Source organism: Sus scrofa, chromosome 1 (genome assembly GCF_054392235.1).
Source record: "Sus scrofa isolate SSC_HxYL_T2T_F1_AM1 chromosome 1, Sscrofa_HxYL_maternal_Yorkshire_Landrace_v2.0, whole genome shotgun sequence".
Taxonomy (NCBI): Eukaryota; Metazoa; Chordata; class Mammalia; order Artiodactyla; family Suidae; genus Sus; species Sus scrofa.
In genome coordinates this window covers 75939207-75957500 of record NC_139383.1, presented here as the reverse complement: position 1 = coordinate 75957500, position 18294 = coordinate 75939207, and the positions used below count along the sequence as shown (strand labels likewise).

The following is an 18294-nucleotide window of genomic DNA, read 5'->3' as shown; positions in this document are numbered from 1 at the left end:
ACAGTATGGCTCCTATTAATCTTGAACTGTAAGTATTCACTGCTTGTTTACAGAGGTCAGTCAGAGTCAGGCAGGGAATTTCAGTCACATGGGCTTCTACTAGTGGACTCATCCACCAGGAGCAAAGAATCTGAAAGACTCCTGAACTGCCTTTTCTCTGAACACTGAATCTAAATCAAATTCCAACAAAATGGATATTTAGGAGAAAAATGCTATATCGAAGTAGATGAGAGCTAGGAAAGGGAATGATGTGAAATGAGTTATCAATTTAAAAAACAAAACAAAACAAAACAGAGAGGTTCAAGAGGTTCAGCAATAAGCGCCTATAGCCAAAAACGCTAAAAGATCATTTTAAATAAATGAACGGCTTTTAATAAATAAAATGCTGACATCACCATGTTGAATACTCCCAATTATGATGAATGAGGAGGATGAAACAGGCAACATAAAGAATTCTCTAGAGATGGCAAGCAGAATACCTGACGAAGGAGGACCAAAAAAAAGGACCAGGAAGCCCAGTTAATTCCGTGAGGGTGGAGGGGTAGTACTATGATAACAGGAATGGTTCCTAAAAGTTTGTTTGAAAGTGAAGTAATGCTTTAGAGCAGTGCTTCTCAAAATAAGTGTACACTTGGTGATCCTGTGCAAAGGCAGATTTTGATTCAGTAGGTGCCCTGAGATTCTGCATTTATAACGAGCTCCTGCTGATGCAAAAGGGGCTGTTTGAAGGAGTTCCTCTTGTGGCACAATGGAAACGAATCCAACTAGGAACCATGAGGTTGTGGGTTCAATCCCTGGCCTCGCTCAGTGGGTTAATGATCCAGCATTGCCATGAGCTGTGGTGTAGGTTACAGATGTGGCTCCAATCTGGCATTGCTGGGGCTCTAGCATAGGCTGGCAGCTGCAGCTCTGACCCCTAGCCTGGGAACCTCCATATGCTGTAGGCACAGCCCTAAAAAAAAAAAAAAAAAAAAAAAAGGAAAAAAAAAGCCCCCCCCAAAAGAAAATAATGACAGACAGTATAGCCACTTAATTCCGGTATTGTTTCTATCTTTACCAGTCATGGTAAGTTTCATGCTGAAAAGAGAAAAACCCAAGAAAAGCTGGAACTGTGCAAGCCCAAGGGATAGAAGAGGGCAGCAGAGCATCTCTAAGAGCACTGTCCTGGTGCAGTTGAGATCAGTAAACTTTTAAGAAACAGTGAAGCATGGAACTTAACCTGGAAATGAGCAAATGCTGTCTTGATGTTCAAAAGCAAGAAGAGTGAAAGATTCCAAAAACCATACAGCAGTGAGTGGGACATCAATGCCAGTGAAATATCAAATCACGTATGTATGACGAGCAGCCAAAAAAGATGACCAGTGACTTCTATGAAACCTCATATAGTCACTAAAACAAGCCACACCAGGCTAATCTCATTTTTGTTTCTTATAGGAGAATCAGACTATCAAATCAGGGGAATATAAAAGACAGGGGCTAACAGTTTCAGAGGGATGTGTGCATACAAATCCAAGAGAGAGGTGGGGGGACGGGGGAGGGGAGCTGGCATGTGAGCAAGCACAGGCATAAATTCTATATTGTGATGACCTGACCTTAGCAGAGGAGGAAAGCAGAGAAGTTATCAGCTCACCTGTAAGTGATTTCCTAAAAAATGGTGCTCACTACAAGCACACTCAGAAAAAAGGAGTAAACATTATAAAGAATGTGTTTCAACTCAGAATGCACCATGTGGAGAGAAAGAATTAAGAGATGATCAATCTTGTATTAGTGATTTGAGAGCAGGCCAGAAGTTTTTTTGAATATTACTAAATTATCTCCCTCGGGAAGATAATGCAACCTAACAATACTTTTTAAAAAGTCCAGCTCTTCTGAGTGGGTCCCAGAAGCAAAGAAGCCCAAAGAAATACCCATCCTAAGGAAGCTGAGCTGAGATGGATGGAAGAGGAAAGCATCTGAGATCCAGGAGGGCATTTTATCTCCTTCCCACCAGGCACTACTCTAAGGAGCACCTGCGCAGGCACAGAAACCTGCTTTGAGACCAGGTCTCAGAGCTTGGAAAACTGCAATTCCAGTGTGACTTCCTCCTTTGCACGAATACCTAGTGAGTCAGCTTCTTTTCCTTTTCCTAGTATTAAGATTGTGCAGTTCAGAAGTTTCCTTCGTGGCTCAGCAGTCAACAAATCTGACGAGGATCTGTGAGGATGCAGGTTGGATCCCTGGCCTCTCTCGGTGGGTTAAGTATCTGGTGTTGCCATGAGCTGTGGTATAGGTCGCAGATGTGGCCTGGATCCTGCATTGCTGTGGCTGACACAGGTGTAAGCTGACAGCTGTAGCTCCAATTTGACCCCTAGCATGGAACTTCCATATGCTGCAGATGCAGCCTTAAAAAGAAAAAAAAAAAAAAAAAAAAAAGGTGTGTAATTCCACTGGCTCACACAGAAAGGTTGGGCAGATTTTCAAAAAACTAATTCCCCTAGTCAACTTGCGAGCCCCTCTGAAATAATATATAGGGACTTTGGCAAAGCAATTGATACTATAAAAAGCAGAGCAGGATGACAGGGTAGTCAAGTGTTGATTGCATAGTAAGTTACAGCTTTTTAAATAATGCCAATCAAAAATCACAAAACAATGTTAAGGAGGCAGGACTTGGTGATGGTATTCCACAGGGCTCTGCCATCTACCCTATTCTATTCAAGGATTTACCCTATTTCATCAAGGACTTGTATTAGCACCAAGACGGCCAGCTAATTAAACCTGAAGAAGCTACAAAGCTAGAAGAAATAATTGATAAAAAGGATATAATAAGCACGCAGAGCAGATGTGAGCACGACAAGGTGGCATAGACAAGGCATAGCAGAAGGACATGTTATAAAGACCTGAAAGTTCTAATGGAGAAGAAGCCCAGAGAACTAACATTATGATGGCATTGCTGCAAACAGTTAATGTGACCTCACACTTAATGATAAAAATAGAGTATCCAGAACAAGGGGAATAATGTACCAGGGGTCCCACAACAGCTGGCATGAATCAGACCAAACTCTGACCATTACTGGATCCAAGTCTGGATAACACAGTTTAAAAAGAGCAGTGAGGAGTTCCCGTCGTGGCGCAGTGGTTAACGAATCCGACTAGGAACCATGAGGTTGCGGGTTCGGTCCCTGCCCTTGCTCAGTGGGTTAACGATCCGGCGTTGCCGTGAGCTGTGGTGTAGGGTGCAGATGCGGCTTGGATCCTGCGTTGCTGTGGCTCTGGCATAGGCCGGTGGCTACAGCTCCGATTCAAGCCCTAGCCTGGGAATCTCCATATGCCGTGGGAGCGGCCCAAGAAATAGCAACAACAACAACAACAACAACAAAAAAGACAAAAGACAAAAAAAAATAATAAAATAAAATAAAAAGAGCAGTGAGAACTACCGTATGACCCAGCAATCCCACTCTTGGGCATATATCCAGACAAAACTTTCCTTGAAAAAGACACATGCACCTGTATGTTCACTGCAGCACTATTCACAATAGCCAAGACATGGAAACAACCCAAATGTCCATCGACAGCTGATTGGATTAGGAAGATGTGGTATATATACACAATGGAATACTACTCAGCCATAAAAAGAACAAAATCATGCCATTTGCAGTAACATGGATGGAACTAGAGACTCTCATACTCAGTGAAATAAGTCAGAAAGAGAAAGACAAATACTGTATGGTATCACTTATATCTGGAATCTAACATATGGCACAAATGAACTTTTCCACAGAAAAGAAAATCATGGACTTGGAGAATAGACTTGTGGTTGCCAAGCGGGGGAAGAGGGAGTGGGATGGATTGGGAGCATGGGGTTAATAGATGCAAACTATTGCCTTTGGAATGGATTAGCAATGAGTTCCTGCTGTATAGCACTGGGAACTATGTCTAGTCACTTATGATGGAGCATGATAATGTGAGAAAGAGAATGTATACATGTATGTGGTGCTGGGTCACCGAGCACAGCAGAAAATTGACAGAACACTGTAACCCAGCTATAATGGAAAAAAAATAAAATTCATTATATAAAAATAATAAAAAAATTAAAAGAGCAGTGACAGAGACTGGAATGCAGAGGAGAGCCACCTGAGTGTTAAACAGACTTAAAACCTCAGCATTGGAAAAACAGCTAAGGAAGTGGAGCTATTTAACCAGGAGAAGAAGAGATTTGACCATGTGTGAACTTGACTTCAAATATTTAAAAGACTATCAAGTGGATGAGGAAATTGTGTTCTTAAGGTCACAGTGGGTTGAACTAAGATTAGTAGGTAAAGTTACAGAGAAGCAGATCTCTGCATGATAGGTGTCTGAGAATGACCACCTCTCAAACTGACATACTATTTACCTTATGTGATTTTTAATAAATGTTACAACTAGAGAATGTAATCTCTTTAAATAATAGTAATAATAATACAAATATCTGTTGGACTTACTATGTGCCAAGGATTTATGTGATCTCATCTGATTCTCGGAAAAACCCACGGTCAGATACTATCATTATCTCTATTTACTGATGTGGAAACTTGAGAATTGGACCAGTTATGCGACTTCCCTCCGGTCACATGGATATTAGCTGACGGCCCTCCCGCAGGGCCCGGCTGCTCCATGACTATGTTTACTGTGTGTCAGACCCAGGATAAGTATTTTCCACATATTTTTTCATTTAATTCTCAAAATGACCTGTGAGGTATACACAGTCATGTCCATCTTTTGGTTGGGAAAACAAGTTTTCCAGATAGGAGGGAGTGGGATGGACTGCGAGTTTGGGGTTCATAGATGCAAACTATTGCATTTGGAGTGGATAAGCAATGAGGTCCTGCTGTATAGTACAAGGAACTATATCTAGTCACTTGTTATGGAACGTGATGGAAGATGATGTGAGAAAAAGAATATATATGTATGACTGGGTCACTTTGCTATACAGTAGAAATTGACAGAACACTGTAAATCAACTATAATGGAAAAAATTAAAATCTACCCCCCCCAAAAAACCCAAACAGTAATAAAATACATTTACTGGAAATAAAAAAAAAAAAAGAAAGAAACAGGTCTAAGGTCACACACTTGGCAGAAATTCAACCCGGCTCCACCTTGCTATCTTTGCTCCTGTCTGGCTATTGCCTCGGACCCAACTAGTCACTCTTTCTGAGAATTATCACACTGATTTAACTGTCATCAAAATAACCGGTATGGGGGGAGTGATACTATAAAGTCCAAAACAGAGCACTGAAATTTATCCTGTAATCTTTAGAAGTACTGTTGATGAATAAGTATCAATTATGGATGCCCAAAACCAATTTTTGTAATTTTGATATTCTAGGAAAAACAAACAAACAAAAACAGGAGACCTAATCAACTGTGAAAGCCCTATTCATCTACTTTGATACCTGTTTCTTTTCAGGGGCAGGCTTCTAGCTGATTCTGTCTAACCAGCTGAATAATCTCAGTTAAGACATTCTCTCTGCACCTCACTTTCCTTTAAAAAAAAAAAAAATGGGAGCATAACACTGGTTTCCTTTTGTTCCCACAAATAAGCACCAACACTGCCTGCCTCAGTTATGTAACTCGAGGTAAGTGAGTGGTTTAATTTATGGTTGTAATTTACTAGCTAATTTCAACAACAGAAAATCAAGTTTTGTTTGTTTCCAAGTTGTATCTTATTGGCTTCAATACTTTAAGGCAATATAAAGCTTCAGAACATCAACCACATTTACCCATAGTCAAATGCATCACCAAAGCTAAATGTAAGTATTTATACTTACCTCTCACCAAACATAATTAGATCCAGACTTTTTGTCATCAAAAATCCACAGCAGGAGTTCCCACCGTGGCTCAGTGGTGAACGAATCTGACTAGAAACCAAGAGGGTGCGGGTTCAATCCCTGGCCTTGCTCAGTGGGTTAAGGATCCGGCTTTGCTGTGAGTTGGGTGTAGGTTGCAGACATGGCTTAGATCGGGCATTGCTGTGGCTGTGGTGTAGGCCTGTGGCTATAGCTCTGATTAGACCCCTAGCCTGGGACCCTCCATGTGCTGAGGGTTCGACTCTAAAAAAGAGAAAAAAAAAAATTCCACAGCAGTCATTTATTAATATTAAATGTAGTGGAAAAACCATCACTGCTTCATTTCTAGGGAAAGTAAGCTCAAGTATTAAGTCGGTTATTCCAATAATATGCACTTAAAAAAAATAAAATTGAGAACAGATCAACCAACATTTCTTTCCTATTTCAAATATCCCTGAAGTAACATGGAATTTGCTAACAGCTGTAACAGCAGCACTTGCTAATTTGCCGGCTCTCTGTGGTTTGTCCACACAATGAGCACAGCCGGGCGACACCTCTGCATTGTTTGGGAGGCGTCATTGCACAGAGTAAGGGCTCCAGCCCACTGACGCTGTGAGAGGAGGGCACTGGGAGAGAACGTGACACCACAGGCCTCTGAGCAGAAGGGACCCGGGTCCCACCTCCCATGTGAGCAATGCTGCCCATTATTAGTACATGACTCTTCAATGAAAAACACCAGAGCGTCCTCTCATTAAACCTGCACAATGCTGTGATGTGTGTCCTGTCATTTGCATTGTGCAGGTGAGGAAAATGAGTCCAAGGTCACACAGCTACAGACCCTTGGGCATCCTGTCCAAACACCACAGTGAAACAGTCCATTTCTTTGGGGGCTATCACTACCAATTTACCTGTCATCCATATAACCAACACTGTCGAAAGACTCTAGGAAGCCCAGGCTGAGCAGCAGGGCCCTAGTACCTGCCACGAGGGCCACTGCTCTCGTTTCCTGCCCTTCTCAGCGTCATCGTGTGCTTCCTGGAGGAAAGAATGCTGGCATTCCAAAGTGATGCCGCAGAGATGCCACAGTTAAAAAACAAAGACCGACTCCTGAGATGTTAAAGTTCTTTATCACTCCACGCTTGAGGGGAACACCGATTCATGATGTTAATGGTTCACTTTAGTGGAGGGTCAACTTAGGTTCAAGGATCAAGTTCAGAAACGTTGTATAGTAACAGAAAATGCAAAACACCAATTGTTAGTGACCATTTCCCACACTTACTATCAGGACATCAACGATACTAAATTCCTCATGGCAAACACATGGTAAGACTATTTTAGTCTATATGATTATTCCTCAAAAAGGAAAGTGTCTCATATTCTGAGTAACACCAAAGCTAAGTTTACATAGTAGGGTAGGAAGAAAAATACCTTCTTCTTGTTGCTAAAAGTCGCATGGTGTTTTTATGATGCAGATAAAAATCTGTCGGGAGTTCCCAGAGGTGAGGTTTCCCCTCAGTGGGATGGAAAACTCCTAGGAAGAGATTAATGGAATCTTGTCTATCAGCATCTAAAAGGCAAAAATATGTATTTCAGGAAATCCATTAGTGACATATAACTCAGGGGAATGTTTTTTTAGGAGGATAAGGGTACAACTGTGAGGTTGTGAAAATAATAGTGTTTAACACACATACGGGAAAACTAAGAGGGCCACCAAGATTCTCAGAATTAAAATCTTGTTTCAAAATGTTTCCTTTTTATTTCTTTTATCTCACAACCCAGAAGACACTGAATCTAAACTGCTTCTTGAAATTTGAGAGGCTCTTCAAAATCTTTAAGAACTGCCACCGAACCTTAGTTATTTTATTTTTAGAATAAAAACATTCTCACCACACGTTCGTTTACCTGAAACAAATAACATCTTCACTCTATTGCAAAGACAAGGAGAGATGTCAGACAAATCAAATGGCCCAATTCCTACTCATATTCTGTTATACAACCTTGAGAAAGTCCGTTTCCAAGTTTCTGCTTTTAATCCATGAAAAATTCTCCATTTCTTCAGCAGAGACAATATTGACATTTTCTGTCCCCGACAGCCGTGGGCCTGCCCGGCCCCCTTTTGTGTTTGATAACGAAGGCAGAGTGACCACAGGGAAAACAAGCTCATTTGAACCATTCACCCACTCCAAAATTACCTTTTCAAAATACACGACAAACTAATAAGATTGACACTATATACACGCTCCATCTCCTCTTCTTTTTCCTAATATATTCTGCTAAAAATGATGATGAGCACTGAAGTGGCCTCATGAGCCACCCTCCCTTTCTGCCAGTCCCCTCCCTAGCATCCTTCATTCTTTCCCCTCATTTCCTTTTTTTCCATTCTTGTCTCCAAGCCCTTGTATATTCAGGTGTGGGGCAGACAACCACAATATAAATAATAACCTCTTTCTGAAAACGAGCACAGAACTTAAAAGAGAGCACAATAGAAATGACTGCTTTTGAAACGAGATAACATTATCATAAAATCAATTTTCTTCCAACAGCTGTAGTGAACACAGAGACATCTGAAATTAGCAACACTGTTCTCATTGGGCTATTCAGTCGTTTCGGCAGGGGCAATGAATGAAATATGGTACATCAAACATGTAGTCTAGTTATATGTTTTGACAGGAAGCATGCCATTATAACAGCACTTACCTTTCAGGCTAAAAGTAATATATAAAAGGGATGTGTTTATATGCTGAATATATTTGGGGCCTTTTGGTCCATTTGTTGAGAGAAAACATCAAGTATTAAATGATACAGGAATAATCACCCCAATTTGTACCCTCTGAACACAATACAAAAGTAAACACACTGCTTTTACAGTAATTATATTCTCTATGCTTCTTGAATAGCCTTAATGGCACTTAATAATTCATACTATGTAGTACTTCAAAATATCTTAATTCTATCTGAAGAAGCTTTCCATTTTTCAGCCATGTTTTCAAGGAGATGTTTTTCATTTTTTGTGTTTTTGGCTGCTATTAAGCCTCATAGGAGCTTCCTTTAATTTTTAGCAAGTAGGATCAAATGTAAGCTTGAGAAACAATCAAATTAAGGGTATTTCTTCAAAACATCATAATGAAGACTTTGTTAATGTCCTCCTATTATTATAACTTAAAATATGTCTTTGGATATACTAAGCTTTACTAAGCTTGGACTCTTAAGGCCACCCCTAATGAGCCTGAGGATCTTCTCCTGGCTACTTTTGACTGCAGATAAGGCTGTCACCTTCAGGAAGACAGCAGGACTTTGGATGCAGACAAGAGTGTAAAACAGGTGGGTTCTCTGCAGCTGCAGATAACAAGGCGGCAAAATGATTATCTCATTTGTATTCAACCACGCCTGAAAGGAGAAAAGAATCTGTATCATTCAAGCTCCATCCAAAAAGTTCAACACTAACCAGCTTTAGTATGCACTGTTTTTAAATAGATCAGGCTTGACTATAACAATCCTTTTTGATTAGCCAAAAGTTTATTTTGAAACTAGAATATTTGTTGACCTAATATTAAGTCTGTGATAAAGTGGCCTCTGAAATTCATCATGAAAAGGGACACTATTCAATGAATAGTACTATTTAGCCATGAGGTGGAGTGGGCACTATCTCATACTGTACACTGAAATAAAGACCAATTAAATGTAAGAAAGACAAAGATCAACATCCTAATAAAGAGAAACATGCAATTTTAGAAATAGATAACAAACAACATACAAAAACTCAACTTTACTAGTTATTAAACAAATGCAAATTGAAAACACTATACCACTTTTCTACTTATTTATCTGGCAAATACTTTTCAAAATGGGCACTCCCATCCTACACTGAGGGAAAACTGACTGCCATATCCTTTCAGTAAGGTTACTTGGCTACACATATATTTTTTAAAAGTCTTGAAAATATCTATACTCTGACCTAGTAAGTATGCTTCTGGAATGCCCATAACATCAAAAATATGCAAAAAAGGTGCATGGGCAAAGATGTTTGTTTAAAAGGGAACTAGGTGCACAATAGTGAACAACCTCTCCATGGTGCTTCTAAAAGACAGACTGCCACAAGGCTACCAAAAATCATGCTGTCAAAGAATATTTAGGGTCATAAAGATTACTCACATTTTCTCAGAGGGCAAAAGCAGAGAATCATGTTCTCCTAAATATGAACAAGTTGCTTTTTCTGGAAGGTGAGGATTAAATGATTTATTTGTGAGTTATTCTACTTTCTATAATTTACATGTATCTCTTTTCTAATTGGAAAGAAAACATTCATTCATCCAAGAGCCTCCTGTGTCCCACACACTAGGGATAGAGTCTACACAAGACCGACTCTGGCTCTCATGGGCCTTCTTCACAGTAGGAAACATCAATCATATACAAGGTACTTTCAGAGGATGTAAGTTCTATGGGAAAACAAGAGTGACATGAGAGTGATGGTGTTACGGCAGATACCCAGCAGCCCTGCGCTGCAGTGTATCAGCTCTGGCGACAGCCCTGTGGCTGTAGTGTACCAGCTCCAGCAGCTCTGTGGCTGCAGTGGATCAGCTCTTTTACCTGGTGAGAAATCAAGCGAGCACTCGGAGAGTTAGAGAACTCAGGTTTATCACGTCGGCAGGCTCAGAGGAGATCGATCTCCAGAGTCTGAGCCCGGAAGAAGGGTTTCACAAGGCTTTTATGGGCTACGTCTTCCGGGTCCATGCTTGGCTAGTTGGACCGGAGTGACGTCAGGCAAGGTAGTAGATGCGGAAACAAATTTACAGAAGCAGGTGTGTGTGTGGGGGGGTTGGGGCAGTTGGATGGACTTTGCTTAGTCATCATGGCCGGGGTCTCTCCTGTCTACATTTTTATTGGGACATTTTCTCCTACAATGGGAGAGGAGAGGGACACCTAGGTTATGTGGTCGGGGAAGGGGGAGGAGGTGGGGTAGCTCCAGGAACAGCAGGAAGGCCAGGGGGCTGAAGGGCGCTGGGCAAAGGGAAATGCAGTGTTTGGGCCACACCAGGCCTTGGAGGTTATGGTAATGGGTATCAATCTAAAAGCAGTGGGAAGCCCTGGAAGGAGTTTTAGAGAGGGGAGTGCTAAGTCTTGAAAAGCTCACTCTGGCTGCTGTGAAGAGCAGGAGCAAAAGAGGGGAGGCAGAGAAAGGAGTCAGGAGCTACCGCAGTTGTTCAGATAAGAGCCACAGCTGTGTGCACTAGCATGACTGCAGTAAGGATGAGAAGTAGCAGAAGGATCGGGCTACATTTTGGAGGAGGAGCCAACAAGATCTGCTGACAGATAAGACAGCGGAGGATAAGGAAAATTAAGGAATCAAGGATGCTTCCTAGGTTTCTGAACCCAACAATGGGAGCAGAGATGGGAAAAAAAAAAAAAAGTGATGAAATAGGTTTGGGACAGAGGCCAGTGCTTTTGCCTCAAAAATAATCACTTTGAGATGCTTCTTTGATATCTGTGGTTGCAAGAAACTCAGCCTCATGACCTTTCCTTTCTAGTACCCAAGAATATTTGACATTACATGGAGAAAGGGACTTTGCAGATTTAACCGAAATTACTAATCACTGACTTCAAGTTAGGAAAATCATCCTGTCTTCTCTGGGTGGGTAAACTGTAACCACATAAATCCTTTAAAGGAGAAGAGGAAGGCAGGGATTTGAAGCCCAAGGCTCTGATGCGCCATTGCTGGCTTTGAAGATGGGGTGGGCCCCAAGTGTCCAGAAACTGAGAATGACCCCCATCAAAAGCACACAGGGACATCAGTCCTATAACAGTACAAGATTCTGTCGACAACCTGAGTGTGCCTGGAAGCCTCCAGGTCATTGCCCACATTTGCACTTCATTTTGATTGCATTCAACTTCATTGCTTTCATTTGACTTCAGCCTGGTGTGACCCTAAGCAGAGAACACAGCTGAGGAATGCTGTACCCACACTTCTGACCCACAAACACTGTGAGATCATAAACAGGTGCAGTTTAAGCCACAAAGTTTGGGATAATTTGTTACAGCAACTGTGGAAAACCAGTAAAATATTCAGGAGGAGATGCTAGCTAGATAGGCATTTAGATAAATAAGTCTGGAGTTCAGTGGAGGAGTCAAGGTAAGAGAGAGAAATTTGAGTGTCAAATGCATGGTACTTAAAAGCTGATGCAATGCCCCTTGGGTCAAAGCGTAGAAAGAGAAGAGGAAGGTTTAGAATTAGGGCGTGAGGAAGTCACTGGGGAGACTGAGTGAGACAGCACAGAGGTGAGTTTCAAGCAAGAGGGAGGAAAAAAAAGAATATATATATATATATATATATATATATATGAGACCAGGTCACTTTGCTGTACAGCAGAAATTGGCTCAACACTGTAAATCAACTATACTTCAATAATAATAAAGGAGCACTCAACTGTGCTACAAGCAGCTGATAAGGCTGAGTTAGATGAAGAGAGAAAAGGAACCACTGGATTTGGCAACAGAAGGCTGTTAGTGATTTTGACAAGCACAGTTTCAGTGGCACGACAGGGCAGGGGCCCAGTGAAGCAGGCAGAGAGAACAGGATATGAGAGGGGAAACAGGTATACAGGTAACTCTTTAAAGAGGTTTTGCTTTAGGAGAGCAGAGAAATAGGACTTTAGCTAGAAGCGGCTGTGGGATTAAGGACAGAAGTAAAGGCTGGATGGAAAACCTAAGATGTGCTTTTTTTTTTTTTTTTTTTTTTTTTGTCTTTTTGCCATTTCTTGGGCCGCTCCCACAGCATATGGAGGTTCCCAGGCTAGGGGTCGAATCAGAGCTGTAGCTGCCAGCCTATGCCAGAGCCACAGCAATGTGGGATCCGAGCCACACCTGCGACCTACACCACAGCTCACGGCAACGCCGGATCCTTAACCCACTGAGCAAGGCCAAGGACCAAAGCTGCAGCCTCTTGGTTCCTAGTTGGATTCGTTAACCACTGAGCCATGAATGGGAACTCCCTAAGGTGTGCTTTTATGCTAATGGAAATGAAAGGGAAGAAACAAACTGTATACAGCACTGAGCATATAATGACAGGGGAAAGCAGGTGAGTGGGACACAGAGCACAGAGGAGGGGGTGGTGGGCAGGGCCACTCCAACCTCTGTAAGATGATCTAAGGTGGAACTACGAGTGCAGATGATAAGGATATCACCATACCCAGTTATAAGGAGGAGTTCACCCTCAGTGACATCTTTTCAGTGTAGAAGGAGGCAAAGGTACCAGCTGAGACTGGTTTAGGGAGAGAGGACCCAGTATGAATGGTCACTTTGGAGAGCGAAAGAATGAACATACTAGGGAAATTCAGCAAGACCCTAAGGATCTCTTGAGCATCTTTTGGAGAAGCACGGTCAGTTTAAACTCAAGGCTATAATTGTGACTTTTGCTCTGCCATGTTTAACTTCTTTGGTTGCAGAACAGGCGAACAGTTAAGTTTTAGTCAGAGTTTTATTAATGTGATTTAAAATGTTATTAAGGGAGTTCCTGTTGTGGCACCATGGAAATGAACCCTACTGGTATCCATGAGGATGTGGGTTTGATTCCTGGCCTCAATCAGGGGGTCAGGGACCCAGCGTTGCCTGGAGCTGTGGTGTAGGTCACAGACTTGGCTCGGATCCCATGTTGCTGTGGCTGTGACTGACGGCTATAGCTCCCATTTGACTCCGAGCCTGGGAACTTCCATATGCCACAGGTACGACCCTAAAAAGCAAAAAAATAAAATGTTACTAAAACATTTTCCAGCTGTTTTCTTTCTGCTATAGCCAAATATAGCTTTATTCCTTCTGAATCTACTAGAATATGACTTTAGAAGGCTAGAAGACTGGTGCTCTCTCTTTTTTTTTTTTTTTTTTTTGGCTGAGTCCACAACCTGTGGAAGTTCCCAGGCCAGGGATCCAACCCTCACCACAGCCACGACCTGAGGCACTGCATTGACAATGCTGGATCCTTAAACTGCTGAGCCACAAAAGAACTCCAACCTCCCTCTTCTTGATAAAGGAAAACATGCTCAGATGCTCCCTTGCACGCCCCTCTTTCAGGAGTGAGAAGAAAGGGAAAGAAACTGCTCCATTAGCGCACAGCGCTACCATGATGCTGGCCTGTGCCATCACCACACTCTTTGCTCACCATTCTATGCATGATGAGCGTTGAAGTCTTTACCTTGTGAGCCTTTTCTTCCCCCCCTCAATCTCTCAAGGAGGATATGGTTTCTTTTAAGCATAAAAACACACACATTCATTCAAGTTACACGTGTGTGCATATGTATGTGTGAGCATTTTTCTTTTCTTTTTTTTTTTTTTTTTTTTTTTTTGTCTTTTTTGTTGTTGTTGTTGCTATTTCTTGGGCCGCTCCCGCGGCATATGGAGGTTCCCAGGCTAGGGCTTGAATTGGAGCTGTAGCCACCGGCCTACGTCAGAGCCACAGCAATGCAGGATCCGAGCCGCGTCTGCAACCTACACCACAGCTCACGGCAACGCCGGATCGTTAACCCACTGAGCAAGGGCAGGGACTGAACCCCCAACCTCATGGTTCCTAGTCGGATTCGTTAACCACTGCGCCACGACGGGAACTCCCAGCATTTTTCTTATAATAAGGATTCAAATTCAAGAAGCTTCAGGAAAAAGAAATTCAGGAATACTCACATATAAATGTTAAAAACAAAAATTAGAAAGAGCTTGACAAGGTCCTTCAGGGAATTATAAAGTTCTCCCTAACATCTAAAGGGAATAGGTAGGTACCTATTCTCCCTACGATGTTTATGCAGTTGGTTATCACAGAAACCAAAGGATACCTCTTAAAAGGCAAACCTCAGAACATGGTAATATACGAGGCCCCAAGAACAGCTTTTAAAATGAGCCTGAAAGGGAAGCAGGTGGGTTACCCACACTGCATCAATCTGTCTATATGAACCAAGGATAAAATTCCTAACAACCTAATTTCAAGCATTTTCCTGCCCACCCCAGAGGCATAACATGAAGAGATTAAGTTTTACAAAGTTTTCTTCAGCGCTTTAAAGAAAATGGTTCTATAAATATATTACCATTATATAATATCCATTGTAATTTAAAAGTTAAGTTGTACCCCTGATGACACCACGCTTCTCAAAATAAAGAAGTCTGTTTTAGCCACATTATTCATAAAATAATTCCTTTCCTAATAGTTCCTCTTTCAGTTGTGTCTAATTTTGTTATACCTTTCCATTATAGTCATGTTACTTTTACATGTTACTGTCTTTTAATGGTTCTCCTTTTTTAAATCACGCGCCACTATACATTCATTCTCTGTGCTCTAGTCTTACTGAAAAACACATCACTTGAATGGAAAATAATGAAAAAGAATATATGTATGTAAAAAAAATAATTAAAAAAATAAAAACAGGGAGTTCCCATTGTGGCTCAGCGGAAATGAATCCAACTAACATCCGTGAGGATGTGAGTTCAATCCCTGGAGGGTATTCGGCATAGCCATGAGCTGCAGTGTAGGTTATAGACATAGCTCAGATCTAACGGTGATGCGGCTGTGGCGGAAGCTGACAGCTGTACCTCCAATTCAGTCCCTAGCCTGGGAACTTTCATATGCTTCGAGTGCAGCTCTAAAAAGCAAAAAAAAAAAAAAAAAAAAAAAAAAATTAAAAAATTTAAAAAAACATATTACCTGGTCCTTAAGTGTCAATAATGACCCCCATTTCAGGACAACCTTGACAGGTAAAGGGCAGAATAGTGGATGACCCTTTCCATCACAGAAGTTTTAACCTTTTTTCATGATAACACACACCCAGAGGCACCTGTTGTCACACGACTTACCTAAGTGTTACAGGTTGAACTGTAACCCCCCCCAAAAGATATGCTGAAGTCTTAAGCCTCAGTAGCTGTGAATATGCCCCTATTTAGAAATCAAGTCTTTGCAGATATAATCAAGTTAAGAGGCAGTCACAGTGGAGTAGGGCCCTTAATCCAATATAACTGGTGTCCTTAGAAGAAGAGACGTGCACACACACACACAGGGAGAAGAATGCTACCAAGACAGAACAGAGAACAATGTAGTGACATGAGAGGTAGAAATTAAAGTGCTGCAGTTGCAAGCCAAGGATCACCAGAAGCTAGGAGCCAAGTTGGATACTCCCCTGGAGTCTTCTGAGGGAGCACGGCTCTCTGACACCTTGCTTTGCAACTGACTTCCAGCCTCTACAACTGTGCATTTCTGCTGTTTTAGGCCACCCAGCCTGTGGTACTTTGTCACAGAAGCTCTAGGAAACTAGGACAACAATGACACTTAGCCAATTAGACTGCTTTTAGAGAGATAATCTCAAAACCATTCTAATTTATAAAAACATGTACCACATGTGCAGCCCTAAAAGGATAAAAGACAAAAAAAAAAAAAAAAAAAGTGAAACCCACGTGTTATTTTCAGTCTTTTTTAGCTATTGATAATAATTATTTGAAACACATGTTTTAGGCAATTGAAATACATCAATACATGTTAATATCTTCATTGGGAACTATAGCAGTAGGTATAGTAAAGGATGCAGAGAATACCTTAATGTAGTTGCTTTAGAAATCTAGAATTTCTAAATCTGACTTCCCTAATTCTGCATTTTTATTCAGATTAATATACTTTGAATTTTAATTTCCTAAATCCAGCTCAAGGAGTCATGCATACAGCGGAATATCTAAATAGTCTTCAGGCCTATAGGGGCTCTGTGGTTTACATTATACATTAAGCTCACCCAGAGTCGTTCAATGGGCATAATTCTCAGTGAATTCAAAAAACATGATCTGAGCAGCCTAAGAGCATTACTGACAGGCTACACATTACTAGGCTGATATACTTAGTCCTATCAATTTTTTTAATTCAGGGAAAAGGGAAAGTTGGGCAGGGCACAGGTAATGAATTAATTCATGCACTTATTAATTCATTCTACAAATAGTTCATGTGTCACAAGCAAGGCATTAGGGATACTGCAGTAATGAAAGTACTCCTGGAGCCCTCTAAGTGGGAAGCCACACAACACAACTAATGGCACAGTTAGTGATTTAACTGCAGTAGTGCTAAGTGCTACAAAGATACGGAATGTTACAAGAACAAAAACTGGAGGACCTTCCTTAAGAACGTCAAAGTAGAGTAAGCTTTAAAGGTGCAGAAGATTGCAGTCATTTGTTCCAATGGATGGAGCTAAAGCCTGTGGCAGAAGAAGCCGAACACCTGTAGGAAACTGCAGAAGGTCCATATGTCTAGAGAGTAGTGATGCGGGATGGGAAAGCAGTGAATGGCAGGATGACAAGGTTGGCGAGGCCAGACCACACCAGATCTCCAGGTCTGTCTTGCACTTTCCTCCCATCCCCACCAGGCTGCCAACCAGTTTCCCACCCCTCTCTAGTGTGTCAATAGGGACAAGTCTTACTTGAGGTGGTAGACTCCAAAGTGGGTCCCATACGCCCCACCTCCTTGTTCACACCTTAGTGTAATATCCTCTGCTCTGGAGTGAACTGTGTATGTCTCCCTAAAAAGACATGTCGATGTCCTAACCCTCAGTACTCATCAATGTAATCTTTGAAAAGAGGGTCTTTGCAGATGAAATCGAGTTAAGATGATGCCATACTGAATTAGGGTAGACCCTAGGCCAATATGACTGGTGTCCCTATAGGAAGAGGAAAATCTGACATGAACTTAGACAAAAGAAGAAGGCCATGCGACATCAGAAGCAGAGATTGAAGTGCTGCAGTTGCAAGCCAAGGAAAGCTGAGGAATGCCAAGGAACATCAGCAAACTACCAGAAGCTGGGAAGAAGTAAGGATTCTTCTCTATGGGTTTCAGAGGGAACCAGGCTCTGCAGACAACTTAGCATTGAACGTCTAGCCCCCAGAACTGTGAGATAATGAGTTTCTATTAAGTCACCTAGTTGGTGCTATTTTGTTCCAGGAGCCTTAGGAACCTGATACAGATTTTGTTTGTGTGTGGGTAGGACTGGTGATTTATTTCTGAGCAAGGGGATATGGCCAAGTGACAGGATGTCACTCCCATGATTACGGTATGTTACATAAAACTGTGTCTTGCTAGCCAACTCATCCTTGAGACTTCCCTTGAGACTTCCCTTGCCAGCTATGAAGAAGCAAGTTGTTATGAGTCCTACAAAGAAAAAGTCCACAAGGAACTGAAAAGAATTGAATTCCACCAACAAACACATGAGCTGAGAAGTGGATGCTTCCCTAGTCAGGCCTCCAAAACAGACTACATCCTGGCTGATATCTTGTCTGCAGCTTTGTGAGACTCTCTGCAAAGAATCCAGCTAAATTGTACCTGGAATTATGACCTATAAAAACCATGAGATGATGAACACAAGCTGTTTTAAGCTGTTAACGTTTTAGTAATTTGTTACATAGCACACTTGAACAGTAGCATAGCCAAATGCCTTTGCATTCTCTCTGGGCATGGAAAATACTGAACGCTTGACTCTTTTGTGGATGTTTT

At 41.6% G+C, this 18294-nt stretch overlaps 1 protein-coding gene across 4 annotated transcripts in view; it reads right to left on the bottom strand.

Moving 5' to 3' along the window:
* Positions 1–18294, bottom strand: part of FIG4 (FIG4 phosphoinositide 5-phosphatase) — a 144980-nt gene that overhangs the window by 57156 nt on the left and 69530 nt on the right. For all 4 annotated transcript variants that reach the window (XR_014818215.1, XM_021068077.2, NM_001243250.1 and 1 more), the window contains 1 exon segment: positions 7233–7371. Coding sequence is in view for 3 of the 4 variants with exons in the window: in XM_021068077.2 (XP_020923736.1) it covers positions 7233–7371 (139 nt within the window). In the remaining variant the exon portion in view is untranslated.